This window comes from Rattus norvegicus, chromosome 1 (assembly GCF_036323735.1).
Source record: "Rattus norvegicus strain BN/NHsdMcwi chromosome 1, GRCr8, whole genome shotgun sequence".
In the NCBI taxonomy this organism is placed as follows: Eukaryota; Metazoa; Chordata; class Mammalia; order Rodentia; family Muridae; genus Rattus; species Rattus norvegicus.
In genome coordinates, this window is record NC_086019.1 from 177,482,783 (window position 1) to 177,498,048 (window position 15,266).

The 15,266-nt window shown below is 44.3% G+C and overlaps 1 protein-coding gene across 1 annotated transcript in view; it reads left to right on the forward strand.

Moving 5' to 3' along the window:
• The window catches only part of Spon1 (spondin 1), a 299,164-nt gene that overhangs the window by 119,257 nt on the left and 164,641 nt on the right, over positions 1-15,266 (forward strand). The window contains exons 4-5 of the mRNA NM_172067.2: positions 4,628-4,701; positions 12,109-12,231. Of these exons, the coding sequence (NP_742064.2) occupies positions 4,628-4,701; positions 12,109-12,231 (197 nt within the window). The remainder of the gene's footprint in view (positions 1-4,627; positions 4,702-12,108; positions 12,232-15,266) is intronic.

Genomic DNA, 15,266 nt, shown 5'->3' on the forward strand with positions numbered 1-15,266 from the left:
AAATGCTAAGGGAGTTCTTACTAACAGCTTTCTCATCTTGTAAAACTATTATTTTTCTGAACCATAATATGATTTATAAGCCTCAGCTGAATTTTATACTTTTGATGGGAATTGTCTCAAAGTAAAAAATGCATTTTCTCAGAATATAGAATTCTCTTAGGGACTGACCAAATGAGGGATAGAGTGAAGCAATTTCTACAAGTAAGAGGATCAAGGGCTTGGTCCCTGCAAACACCCTGCAAGTGGGAATGTTTGTCTTCCTCAGTGATCCTGACTCATCTGGACTCCCCAGGCTGACACCAACCACCGAAATGCCACAGCGCTGTTCTAGGTCCAATGCCCTCCATGTTCCCTCAGATCCCCATAGACCTCTGCCAAGTTAGAGATCCCTATATCCAACACTCACTAGACTAGATCGCCCTCCCACCCTACAGCCCATTAGTCTCAAACGCTCATCTTCTCCACAAACTGTTTCTTTTCGCTGACTCCTAATACTGAAACAATGGCAAAATCCATAGAGATATTTAGTCCCAGCTCTCAAGAAGTTTGTGATACAGCACAGGAATCAGGAAAAGAACAAGCAGTCATTCTGTGGGTTAGTAAGTGCTGTGCTTGGAGTATCCCAAGATCTCTGGCTCTCCTAGGAAAGGTGCTCAGTCAGGGAATCAACCTGAAAGAAGAAACATCCTGGTTGGGTATGAACTGAGTAACTAAAATGTGTGTGTGTGTGTGTGTGTGTGTGTGTGTGTGTGTGTGTGTGTGTGTGTGTGCGCGCGCGCGCGCCTGTCCCTGTATTGCCATGAAAATACCAGGAGGCTAGCAGATAGAGCCTGTGAGTATGGAATTAAGAAGAGGCTTGGAGTGAGGATACTGGAAAGAGGTGAAGTGAGAGATGCATCTGTGCACTAGATGGGAAACAAAACATGGGTCCCCACTTGATTGCCACTGGGTTTGAAACCCAAAGGACATAATGCAGAGGCCTAGCCATGTCTAGCCCTTGTATGGTCCTCTTCAGGCAATCATGACTTAGTTCTGAAGAACCATTGAAATCTCAGCTCTCCACAGGGTACACTGTAGATGCTGAAATGAATTCAAGGAAAATCAATTAGTGGATAACATTTTTTATGTGTGTGTGTGTGAGAGTGCGTGCGCACGCGCGCGTGTGCATGTGTGTGCACACGCATATGTGGAGGCTGGATAAGTGTACCAAGTTCCCTGGAACAGGAACTACAGGTAGTTGTGACCTGCCTGACATAGGTCTGAGGTCTGATCTTGGGTTCTCTGAGAGTGCAACAAGGGCTCTTAGCTGCTGAGCCTACTCTTAATTCCTGTGCTTTGTTTTGTTTTGTTTTGTTTTGTTTTGTTTTGTTTTAAGATAAAGATTGCTTTTTTAAAAGGGAGTAAGAGAGCTTACATTTTATATAGTCTCAGGAGTGACAAACCTGGAGAGTTATAGGAAATATATAGCTTCCACTTGTGGTCTCTAAATTTTCACAGTCATATTTTTCTATAGTTAGGGGTAAGTTCTGTTTATGCCCATGCTTTGAAATAACAGATTTTACATTGTCTTCTTCACAGGAAGTCGAACAGCATTCAGGGCATTCCTTGCAGGTGCTTGCGAAGGTTGACTGTGTGTATTTAGCTAAGACGGATTAGCATCAGAATTCAAGCCCATAGAGCTTGACATGCAGTGGTGACGGACAAGCCTGTGGGTGTTTCCGGGCAGCCGTAAACAGCTTTCCACACCATGTTAGTATATCATCCTGCTATAGTTTGGTCATAAAACATCCCCTTCACACTCTCTGTTTGAACCTTCAGCGAGGGTGCTGCTGTCCTGGGAGGTCATGGAAGATCTTGGAGGTGGGAACTTATTCCACCATGTGGGTCTTTGGAGGGCAGTCTCGAGGTTCACAGCACTGCCTTGCTTCCTGACCCACTGAGAAGTAAGCATGTGGCTGCTGTGCTCCGGCCTGGATAGAGCCCTGCATCTCCATCCCTACCTGCCATTATGAACTGTGTTCCCTCCAACTGTGAGCCGCACAGACCAGTCTTCCCTTAAGCTGTTCTTTGTCAGGTATTTTGCCTAAGCAATGAGAGAAGAATCTGGCTCAGGTATGTTTTCTATGGCCATGATAAAACACCATGACCAAAAGCAACTTGGGGAGGAAAGGACTTATATTTGTCTTGTAGCTCAGTTTATCATGAAGGGGAGTCAGAGCAGGAACTTGAAGGTGGGAATGCTGCAGAGGTATGAAGAAGTACTACTTACTGGCTTGCTCCTCATGGCTTGCTCGCCTGCCTATTCTTATGGCCTATAAGTCGATCAGCCCTTGGTTGAGTTGACCCATTCATCAATCAGGAAAATGCCCTGTGAAGCCTGTCCTATAGGCCAGTCTGTTGGAGGCATTTTCTCAGTTGAGGTTCCCTCTTCCAAAATGACTCGACTTGTGTCAAGTTGACATAAAATTAGCCAGCAGGAAAACTAATATCCCTGTAGTGCAGTCATTCTCAAATGTTTATTGGGAGAGAACGTTATTGAAATAAAGCTCATTTTGCATGGGGCCTCTATACCACAGGACTCACAACAACCTATTGTCATGTATTGGCCCAAGTGTTCTTTTGAAAGAGCAGCACTGGTTATGTCAGCACTGCCCCTCAAAGACATCTATCAAAGTTTGAGTGAAAGGCCATTTCCCAGCAGGCCCTGGGTCATGTGGTAATGGGCTCACTTACCTCCCCTGTCCCTTCACATCATCTCCTCAACTCTCCACTCATGAGTCCTCCACCAAGCCCATGTGGCCCCTGCCTCAAGGATTTTATAGACAACGCCCTCTCCTTTTCTTCTCCCTCATAATTGCCTGGTTAGTGCCTATTCTTCCAATCTCTGCTGAGCTATTATTTCTCAGGGAAGCATTTCCCAGCTTGGTCAGGTTTCCTTTCTGCACTCTGTAGATGTTTCCATGGTAGCACTCAATCACTGTTAGCTGCGGGTTGGATTATTTTATGCTTCCCCCTCCTGTGATATGAACTTTGAGAATGAGCTGAGTGGCCCCATCTCTATTGTTCATAATGGTTCTGGTGCCCTTCTCAGTGCCAGCCACTAAACATGCCCTCTGGCAATCATTTTGTTGAAAATGTGCCCATAAATACTACAAGAAGACAAAAGGAAGGAAGTGTCTGTGGTTGGCATAACGAGGAAGCCTTCCACTGAACCAAAACTGTGTGGACCCTAGGCTCTTCCTAGGAGGTCTATGCTCCTGCAAGGGTCCCTCAGGCACAGAAGAGAGGCACCCTGACAAGTACTGCTATAGGTGGCAGAGTGCTCTGAAGAACAAGAGGCTTTGCTATTTGGTTTTGAGGTAGAGATGGCTACTCCTCTCTTGACCTCTCTTATTCCCACTTAATGGTCAAGAGAGTAGATAAAATTATCAGAGTTGTTTTGTGTAGACAGGAAGCATATTTCATTTACTGATTTCAACATCTTGTCTCTCTTGGGTGGGGAAAGACTGTAAAAGACATCCATAAAGCTGGTCTGAACTGTATTCTTTTGTGCAAGACTAGATGTAGGATAGACATTTCTTTGGAAAGTCATCTTGGCCTTTGCCCAGACCATTGGGGAAATTGTCTTGACTCAGTACAGATCCCCACAGAGAACGTGGGCCAGTTCCTAGGTCTGGAATTACGGGAGTCAAGCAGTTATTCAGTGTGGTCAGCTGTAATGGGGTCAGGGATGCCTTTATCTGTTAAATAGGGTGAATCGAAGTGAAAATTACCTTTTGATTGAGTAGCATTGCTGAAGAAAATCAATAGGAATGGCTCGAGATTTATCGGCACCAGCTCAATTTTAAGTGTTGTAGCCTCTTAAATTGCTGGAACACTGGGTTTTAGGATCCATCCTTCTCAAGGCCAATGGAAAATAAACAAGAGAGTGAGTTAAGGGGGAAACTGCATGTCTGTTCTGTCCCAAAGGAAAGAGGAAATATGTGCTGACCAAAGCTAAGCCATTTGCAACCTCAAAATATGTATTCTAAATTCTAAGAGCCACGTTTGACGTGTTTAAGAGAAAGAGACCACAGCTGACGCTGTCTTTGTTCAGAGTGTAGGAGATGGTTTCGTCTAGACTTTCAGGAATGATATAGAATGACATTTTTAGAACAAATCAAGAACTAGTTTTAGATTCTTCTTTTCCCTTCAGGAAAAGGATTTGACATGCTTCTGAAGTCTGAATGTGGTGGATCTATAAATGACTTCCATCATTTAATAGGAAGAGGAAGGGAAAATGAGCCATTGAGAAAAAATGCTGAAAATGCCATTGGTTTACTTTCTTACTTTGATAGCAGTGCCATCAATAGTAACCCAGTATCTACTGTCACCTCAATGGCAGTGCCATCAATAGTAATCCAGTATCTAATGGGGAGAGGATGGTTTGTAGGCATGTGCCAGGCTGTTGACATACATTTTCTGACAATTCTTAGGGTGACACCATGGGACACATATTGCTTGTCTACTTATGGATGAAGAGACAGAAGCACACAGAGCCACCAAACCATGGGTGGCTAAGCAAGGACTGTGTTTGACTGTCCCTCTAAACCTGCCACTCTCACCACTGTGTCTTCTTTTTCCACAGGGCCAGCATTGTACAGAAACGCATTATCTATTTTCAAGACGAGGGCTCCCTGACCAAGAAGCTGTGTGAACAGGGTAAGAACATGCAGGTGTGGGGAGGTGACGGGGCGGGGAGTCTTTCAGGTTAAGCATGGCTGCAGGAATTCAGGCAATGGGGCTTTCTGAGTTCCCTTGGGCTCTGCCTCCTCACGTAGCTCTGATTTTTAATCTGGCTGTGTGCTATGGATAATTGGATCCGCCTTAAACTCTAATTACTCGGCTTGATTCCCCGGGTAGGAGATAATGTACCTTATATTGGTGCTGTCTTCTTATTTTTGTGAAACAGTGATTATTCTGAAGAGGTTCCCTGGAATAATTCACAGGACTTAATTAAGGAATGCACAGTTGTGTACCGTTAAAAAGCCTACAGTGGCTCTCTGGAATAACCACCCTACAGAACTTGTAGGGTATCTGAGTAATATGGGTGATTTTCTCAAAAAGCAAGAGAGAGAGAGAGAGAGAGAGAGAGAGAGAGAGAGAGAGAGAGAGAGAGACCAGTAGAAGACAGGAGTGTTGTGGGTTGGAGGGTAGGGGACACTAACTTTGTGATTTTACCACATCCAAATCTCTGGTCTTCAGACTTCAAGTTCATAAATGCCCTTTCCTTGGATTGAAACATTCTAATAAATCTTTTTTCTGGTGCTAGGGATCAAATCTGGTGCCTTATGCATGTCCTTTAGCACTGAGCTATGCCACTGCCTGGGACTGGAACCTCCTAATAAAGTAGACTGGGTATTTACCGAAGGATTCCTGGGCTCAGATTAGGCCTGGCTTAGATCTGCTTCTGTTGCACAGCCTACCCTCCCACCCCCACACCATGTGACTTAATAACATACAATAAGACTAGGAAATGGCTTAGTGAGGAAAGCTCTTACCACGCAACTGCAAGGGCTTGAGTTCACAACCTCAGAATCCACATAAAGTTGGACATGGCGCTTCAACTCTGCAATCCCATCATTCATCTATAACATACAAGATGGAAACAGAGGTGGGAATTCCTGGGTGCTTCCAGGGCAGCTAGCCTGACATCTACAGGTTGAAAACAACAAGAGGACCTGTTCCCAACGAGCTGAAATGTAAGGACTGACACCTGAGATTGTCCTCTGACCACCACAGAAGTGCTAAGTGTGTTCACAGACAACAACCTAGACAAGCACATGTGTCATACACACAAGATTGAATGTGCATACATGAGTGAGTGAGTGTGTGTGTGTGTGTGTGTGTGTGTGTGTGTGTGCATGGTAGCTATTGCTGTCTGTATTCAAACGCTTGTCCATTAATCTGCTGCTAAAAATAAGACTTTAAACATCTGAATTGGTTTAGAAGTTATTAGGTAACCCAGTGAAAACAGAACATGCTCTATAATTATACAGCTTAGCTATCTCATTTCTATTCATTTTTGCAGGATTTTGATTTGACTTTCCAGCAATTAGTCTTTTCCAAAGAAATAATCCTCTCCAGCTATAGCAAACCATAAACTACCAAGGAAGGTTGCAGAGAGGTCTACTGGGGAAATAATAATAATTGCTAATAATTTTGAGTGTTTGCTACATGACAGGCACTATTCTAAACACCTTCTAGTCCTTAATTCTCTAATCTATACTATAGCCCTGTGTGGTAAAGGCTATAGGATCAGCCATGGTGCAGATGAAGAGCCTGAGATAGAGAGAGTTCAAAGAGCTATTTACAGCCAGCAGCGGAGGGCAGGGATTGACACCAGGAGTCCATGCCTTGAGTCACTGCCCCCTGTCAATGCTGTATCCTCTGTGGGCAGTACTTTGCAGCCCTGTCTATATCAGAGCAATGCACTGTCTTCTTGTAAAAAGGCTGGAGCTAAATGTTAAATAGAATTTTATGGAAACAGTTGGATTCTTGGCATCGGGGTGGGAGTTCTGGACTCTCTGGCTAAGACCCTTGCTAATTTCTTAGGGTACAACACTATGCATGGGCTGAGGTCTTTCCTCCAAGCCATTTAGATGATGGTTCTTTTTTCCAAACAAGGATCTCTTTAGGCTTCTGTTTCTTAAATAACAACGTCCTTACCCTCTTTCCATGAAAGTATGCTCAGTTCCCATGAGCTGGACTCGATGGTGTTCTGACTCTCACACAGGCTGCATCCTAATCTTCCCCTGTAGGTAATGAGGCTCCTTCACTGTGGTGCGGTTCTGTTAGCTGTACTGGCAAAGGCCAGCCTTATTTCCAGAATCTGAAAGTTTTTAGGAGACACTTCACAGACAGCCCCATGTACTGTCAAGAAACCTTCCCGGAGCCTTAGTGTTGATCTTCGGAAGCCTTATCTAAGCTGCACATGTGCTAAAGCCCACTGGGCACGGCGATAATGAAATAGTATGGCATGTCTCTAGTTGCTTCTCTCAGGCTGAACTCTTAGGAAAATGGCTAATCACACCATCTTTGCCAAGACTCCTTTTGACTTGCTAGACTAAAAAGGCCCCGCTTTCCTCATGCTCTTGGCTTTTGTGTGCTTATAGATGATCCCCGGAATCAGCAGACCCATGAGAAAATTAACATCAAAATGATCACATTAAGAAAACCATTTAAACATAAGCAGAGCAGAGGGATTTTTTTAAATGTATTTAATCACTTAGCAAATGCTAGCTTTTCATCAAAGTTTCTATGTGCCTTGCTTTCTTGTTGAATCGAATCAAATCTGTTAAGAAAAGAAATAATGGAACTTGGGACTATCATTTATTGCCCCAGTTATGACCATTCCTCCATAGGTGATGAGATACTGCTATAAGGATAAAAAGCAGTGAGCACTAGAGTGTATGTATGTGTGTGCGTGCACATCTGTATGTGTAAATATGAACACTGTTCCATGTACATATAAGATCAGAAGACAACCTTGGATGTCAGTCTTTTCATTCAACCTTGTTTGAGATGGGTTCTCTTTGTTTTATTTTGACTGTGGATGCCAGGCTGGGTGGCCCAAGAGCTCCAAGGGAATTCTCTTCCCATCTCTGTTTAAGCATGCAATGACAAGTTTATGCCACATACCTATTTTACATGGGTCCTAGGGATTCAAACTCTGGCCCTCAAGCTTGCATGGTAAGCACGTTTACCCACTGGTCCATCTCTCCAGCCTGTGCTTTTTAAAAGCGACATAAATATGAAATTACTTGCAGTGAAAAAAATAGAGAAATATCACTTATTCCAAAAGGTGATCCGTGACAGATAAATGATCACACACTTGCACACCATGTCACAAACAGAAGGGGAATGGCAGAGGAGGATGGGAGAAGGGAAAACCAGAGAAGAGAGGAGAATATAAGCAGAGGACAGAAAACGAGAAGAAGGTGAGAGAGGAAGGAGAGAGCTGAGGAGCTGGCTCAGTCAGGAAAGCACCTGTCTTGTGATCATGAGGAACCAAGTACAACTTCAAGCCCCTGAAGACACACAAAGGCCAAATGTGATAGATTGTGTTTGTGAGCCTAGCACTGGAGATGTGAAGGCAGACGGGTCCATGAAACCCACCTCCCAGCTAGCCTGCCCAGCCTATTTGGTGAGTTACAGGCTAGTTAGGGATCCTGTCTCAAAAACAAGGTGTGCTGGGCTAGAGAGAGCGCTCAGGGTTTAAGAACATTATACTGCTCTTGCAGAGGACCCAAGTCCTGTTTCAAGACCCCGTGCGGGCATCGCAGAACCGCCTGTGACTCCAGTTCACGGGATCTACCACCATCTTCTACCACATGGGCACATGTACTCACATGCAAATACCCACAGCATGGATACACACATATATGCAGAATTTTAACTTTTATATTTTTTTAAGTTAAAAAACAAGATGGAGGGCCTCTGAGGAATGAGAGCTAAGATCGTCCTCTGGCACACTTTTACACTGGCACCTGTGCACGCACACACACACATACATGCATGAACACACACACATGCATGAACACACACACATACATACACACACGAATGAACACACATGTACACATATAAAGGAGAGAAGGAAAATAGGCATGAGGAGGGGAGAAGACCTGAGAACCTCAAAGGAGAATTTCAAAAGCCAACAAATTCAAGATAGAAATGAGGAGAAATATAAGTTATAATAGGAGTGGCCGAGGTGTTACCCTCAAATTTGGGAAGGTGAAGCAGAAGGATTGTGAGTTCAAGACTATCCTGGGCTATACAGCAAAACTCAGTTTTAAAAAAGAAAACCAGTACTGGGTGTGCTCGGCAGTAGAGCAGTGACCTAAAACATACAAGGGCGTGAATTTGATCCCCAGTACTACACAAAATAAACTCGATAAAGTTGGGTGTGGTATCCCACACCTTTAAATCAAGCGCTCAGGAAACAGAGGCAGGCAGATTTCTGACCAGCCTCATCTATGTAGTAAGTTCCAAGGACACATACTGAGACAGTGCGTGTGTCTGTGTGTATATGCATGTGCCTGTGTGCCTGTGTGCATGCATGAGTGCATGTATGTGTGTGTATATGCATGTGCCTGTGTGTGTGTGCCTCTGTGTGTGTGTGTGTGTGTGTGTGTGTGCCTGTATGTGCATATATGTGTATAATGAAAGAAAGGGAAACTGGGTCCACTCTCCAGGATGAGGTTGTCTGGCTTAGCTACTCAGCTGTTGCACTATGGAAACACCTTGGTACTTGCTATCCCTGCCTTTTGAAAGCCCGCTTTGTTCGCAAGAGCCTGTTCTTGGTAGGAAACAGTTTCCTTTTCAATTCTAGAAATTTGATTTTTACGTGGAAGCTTATTCTCCAAAGGTCTGTTATATATTCATTTTTGTAAAGGCCTTCACAGTATCTTTAACTTTGCTATCTAAATCTAAAAGCCCTTTTGATAAAGTCAAGCTCCCAGTGGTCTTATTTTAGGTCTTCTGGATATTGCTGCTGCCCCATTTTACAGTACCTGGTCTTTATGATCGAAATCCCAGCATGTATCTCTCAGTTCCGAATCCTCGGTTCAAAACTAATTTAGATTAAAAAAAAAAAAAAAAAAAAGCTTCTCATCATGGGACTGCAAAAGGACCAGATCTTCTTGTTTAAGCTACCTCTCCTAAGACGTACTAGCTGAGTGTGTCCTTACTGCCCATATGACTCACATAGGAGTCAAGTCCAGGCTCTGTATGCAGGTAGAAGTGGGCAGCTTGTTCCCAGGCACAGACAGCAGTCTAGTCTCTGCCAGTGATCCCTGCTTCGGGTGGCTGCAGCCTTCTCCTTTGAGCTTCTTCAGACATTCTGAAATCTGTAGGGAGAGTTTTGTTTTGTTTATGTGCTTTTCTTTCATTTGGAAAAAGCAAAATGAAAACAGTTTTCTTTTTTTACTTGGTATCATTCATGCAGACCTATCTAGAATGAGTCTTTCCTGCAGTTATTGAATTTAGAGTGAAGTCATAGGCTCTGGACCAAAAACAGACCTGGGTCCCACTTCTGCCTGCACGGCTTCACGAACCTGCATCTACATTCAGAAGTAAACTTGATCAAGCACCCAACCAGCTCCTTCCTTTTAATAATCGGCAATCTGCAAAACAGGGATGTCTTAGTTACTTTTCTGTTGCTGTCATGAAATACCCTGGCAGAAGCAGCAGAAAGAACAAAGGGTTTATTTTAGTCTTCAGTTCAGGGGGATATAATCCACCAGGACAGCAAAGACCTGAAGGCAGGGACAGGAGGCTGGCCTGTCAGAAAGGCATCTACAGAGTGTACAGGAAATGAGGTTGGGCTATATAGCCTCAAGGCTCACCCCCAGTGACCTACTTCCTTCAGCAAGGTTCCATCGCTGAAGGGTTCTATGACCTTCCCAAACAGTGTCACCAGCTGGGACCAAGTGTTGGAACACATGAGCCCGGGGAGATTTCATGTTTAAACCTCCAGGGATAGCCAAAGTGCTTCCTAGGACAGTATGAAGGCGGCACGTACAAAAGACTCGAAACATCTTTGTACCGCCTCCTCCTTTGTCTCCATCCCCAAACTCACTTCTCTCCATCATTGATTTTGCATGTTCAAGCCCAGCAAGCTCAGCAAATTCCTAAAGAGATTGAAAAATGCTGTTTCTGACATGCAAAATGGCTTTCATCCCCTTGGTTGCTGCTCTTTTGTTCAATATTTAAGAAAAAAATGTCCAACTTGCAAAAAGGGAAGATTGATGTTAGCACAGCTGGGAGAGCTACAGAAAAGGCAGTTGCAGTTAAGTGGCATCTGTAGGCATTGTCCCCTCTCAGAGGCAGCCGAGCAGCCTGAGAGCACTAAGGCAGTTAGAGCTGTGGGTTTAACAATCAGGAATGCTGAATTTATTCATGTAATCTCTCTTTCCCTACTTATCAGCTACTCACAGCTAAAAGTGGGGGTGGAGAGGGAATCTTCAGTTTTTCCTGGCTGCTTCTACACTCAGAAGTAAACTTGAACTTGTGAACACATTGGCAATGCCCCCCATTCCCAGTAAGTCTTTGAAAGCATGATAAGAGGTGATGGGACTGTATAAGAATCCCCTCCTCTTAATTGCCAGTGTTATTTAAACCCCTACTTCTGTGATCCTCAACCTATGGATCGAAACCCCTCTGGGTGGTCAAATGACCCTGTCAGAAGGGTCATATATCAGATATCCTGCATATCAGATATTTACACTACAGTTATGAAATAGCAGTGAAAATAATGTTATGGTTTGGGGTCACCACAACATGAGGAACTGTACCAAAGTGTGGCAGAGTTAGGAAGGCAGAGAACCACTCCACTCGTTCTCATTGCCCTCCGTCACAGCCACCTGTCTCTGCTCTGGTCCAGCATGTTGGACCCTCAAAAGTACTTCTTGGAAAATAGACACATTTCTCTTAAAATCTAGAAGAGGGATGCTAGAGGAAGGGACAGGGAGAAAGCCAGGATATTGAAAGAACAGCTCAGCAGGGACTGGAAAGACAGCTCAGTGGCTTAAATAAAGCATCTGCTGCTCTTGCAGGTGACCCTGGTTTGGTTCCCAGCACCTACATCAGGTGTCTTACAATCATCTGTAACTCCAGCTCCAGGGAATCTGACACTCTGCTCTGGTGTTCTCCGGTACCTGCATACACACGGCATTCCCTCACAGGTCACACACACACACACACACACACACACACACACACACACACACACACACACACACACACATCTTTAAAATGAAAAGAATAGCCGAGTAAAAGTTAGCATTGATTTCCCAAAGTCTCCCCAATCCTAGAGATTCTATATTCTTGGTTCCATAGAACACCCCAGACTGGAGAGCAAGAACTTTGAATTTTTTTGTTTGCAAACTATATATTCTTAGTTGAGAAATATAAAATCCACAGCAGTCGGGTGCTGGTCTTGAGTCTTACAAGTCAGTGCAGCTGTACTGCGTCTCCTTTATGCTGGGATCAAGGATAAGACAAGCTGCTGCAAGGCCGTCTTCTATGAGGTCCCCATCTGCTTTCTAACTTGACTTCCCGTTCCAGATCCCACACTTGATGGAGTGACGGACAGACCGATCTTAGACTGCTGCGCCTGCGGAACTGCCAAGTACAGACTCACGTTTTATGGGAACTGGTCGGAGAAGACTCATCCAAAGGATTACCCTCGTAAGTACAGCAGCTACTTTACCGGTTGGGGAAGCACAGTGCTAGTGCTCCCTCTGCTCGTGGGATCCATTAGCTGAGCTGCGTCAGGTCTGCTCAGTAGAATCCGTTGATTTGTGAACTTGGCACCTCAGAAAGTAAATTCAGGGACACACACGAACATAATCCTGGTGCTTTGAGATTCTTTGTGTGACATTGCTCTACCAGTGGTTCTATCTGTGAGTCTTTTATCGTCAAGCCAAGCATTTTGTAACCTCAGTCCTCCTAAAAACAGCTGTACCCATGTCACAGAACAGACTGTCGTTAGACACGACTGGCCAAGGGATTCTCTTGACTCCACAGACAGTGTAGCAGTTACTCAGTACCCTTAACCATAGTAACACAGTAGCCTCAACTATAGTAATGACTGACAAGTCATCAATCAATACATGATATTCCTGTTGGACCCAGATGTCATCATCTAATGCTACATGACCCCAGACTCAAAGTAGCCGATATCAATCCACAGGAGTTGTCGGGAGGCCCCAAAGTCACTATGTGAGGAGTGTATCCTAAAATAGGACACTCTCCAACTCTTTTTAATCAGTTACCTCAACAAATTTGTAACGAGCAGGCACTCTCCTAAGCCCTTAAAAATATGACAATGAGCAAGAGAAAAGATTCCGTGCAGGGTCCTAGGCTATTTAGGGACTGTGGGGGAGATGGACAGCAATCAAATAATCACATGGAATTGGTTGCTGTAAGTGATGGGCTGACCCACACAATATTAAGCGTGTTTACTGACGGTGTATCCTTGATTTGGAAAATAGCCTGCTTTGTGGGTAAACTCCCTGAAGATCAGGGAGAAGTCACCATTTGTCCAGAGTCAAATGTGCAACGTCCTGCCTTTGCTTTAAATTTCCATGAGGACCTGGGAGGGCCCGTTCTCTGTAGCCTTGGGAGGCAGGATGGCTGTGGGTGGCACTGGGCATACTGTGTCTGAGAATGGTCTGTTTTGTTCTTAGGAGTTTATTTCACTCTGAAGTTACCACAGCTGGGAAGAACCACAGAAACAGGGGAGGAGATTAAAAGAGGGATTGGGGCCAGGACTCTAAAGGCAGAGGGGAAAAGGGTGCGTGATAGGGACTTATCGGGTATATCAGAACCTCCCTGGAGCCCAAACAGCCCACCCAAAAGGGACTCCAGCACTCCTGGCCTATTGTCTAATTTAACTCCCATAAAGTTGAAATTTAGGAACTTAAGAGCCTCTGGCTAAGGCATTCCTCGGACTCCGGGATTCAGCCCGCTCTAGCCTTAGCTGTATGCGAGACCCTTGTGAACAAACTTAGCCTCTCTGCCTGGGAGGAGGTGCTTAAAACCAGTATGCTAGAAAAAAATGTTCTACAGTGTCCCCACTAACAGAAGAGATAAAATGTCTGGGCCATTACTCATCTTTCGTGATCTTAAGGAGTTTTCTCATCTCTGTTTAACTGCTGTTGTCTCCCAGAGTTTAGGTGGTCAGGGAATGGCACCAAACCATTGTTTCTGGGCCTCTGGAGCAAACCACATGCAAACCTACAGAGAGTTTCTGCGGTGCTGTTGAGAGCTTAATAAACACAGCAGACATGTATTCCTGATTGTCCCATTGTCAGGCGTCACATCCCAGAGCCAGGATGTGCCCTAATTTTTCTGTTGAAAAACTTTAATCTCCAAACACAGAATAGCATTTACCACATTGTGTTGGGATTGTTTCTTCTGGAAGTTTCTTCCCCACAAACTGGCAACTCCTTTGGGATAAAAGCTATGATCACCTTATCTTTGGATCTTTGTCCCTGCCCATGCCTGGTACCCTCCTGAGGATTGGGTGGTGACTGTGGACCACACCTGCTACCATCTGGGAGGCAGGTATCTAGCCACTGAGTCACGATGCCCAGCACTGATCAGGGAATGCACCAGACTGTCCTTGCAGGGCAATGGTGAACTTGGATACTTGAAGGACTGGACCACTGGGAAGGGCACAGGCAATGACAATGATGGTTTCTGCTAATCTAAGCTGCAGGGATAATTCTGTCTTGATAACCAGCCCTGCTGTCAGCCCAGAGAAGCTTCCTGACAACAAATTGTCAAGTGCCAAGTCCCTTGTCTCTTTTTAATTAGTCATCCAAAATGTCACTTTCCAAGCAGGAATCTTGGGACAGAGGCTCTCAGCCTCTTTAGTCGCTGCATCCTCTTAACATGTTTAGACTCACCAGGAGCATTGACATACTTTGTGTTAAATCTCTCGGTGTTTCCCTTAGCTGAGAAAAATGTTGGTTACTTATTCACTTTAAGTGTCAGAGCAGTAATAAATGATTGCATGTTTAATACATTTGTCACATGCTAACATAAAAACATATAATATGTTTTATGAAAGTGACTGTATTAGCCAAAGAAAGTTGTGAAATGGGTGTCATTGTCACATGGACTGTCACTCACTTTTGTTTCTGCATTCAACCTAGCGATTTACATTGTTGATAGAAGTATGTGAAGAAAATCCTAGCCCACATGCATGTGTAACTAGAAAAAAAGAGTGTTTGGGGGCATTGGAGGGGTTGCTCAGTGGTTAGGGTACTTGCTCCTCTCACCAATGCCCTGAGTTTGATTCTCTACACCCACTCACAGCAGTTTCTACCTCAGGGCATCTGACACCTTTTGCTGGCCTCTGCCAGCACCTGCACACATGCGGTACACATGCATATGAGCAAGCATACACACATACACATAAACAAAATAATTTTTAAAAGGGTGTTCTCATAATCTTTCCAGATACTTACAGATAATCTCTGCTACCACCAACTACTTCAAAGTTCACAAATGGCAGAATTTTGTTAAGTCCTGTTACAATGTAGAATATGCAATGGCGCCAATAGATTTGTATTCTGTCACTAAAATTCACTGCGTACCTTCTTCTTTGGGTGGATCTTTTAAAAACACATGATTTTGTGTAGCCCCGATGCTGACCATATGAAAAATACTGGCTTGTTGGGAATTACAGGTCATCCAAATGCCAAGACTTCCCA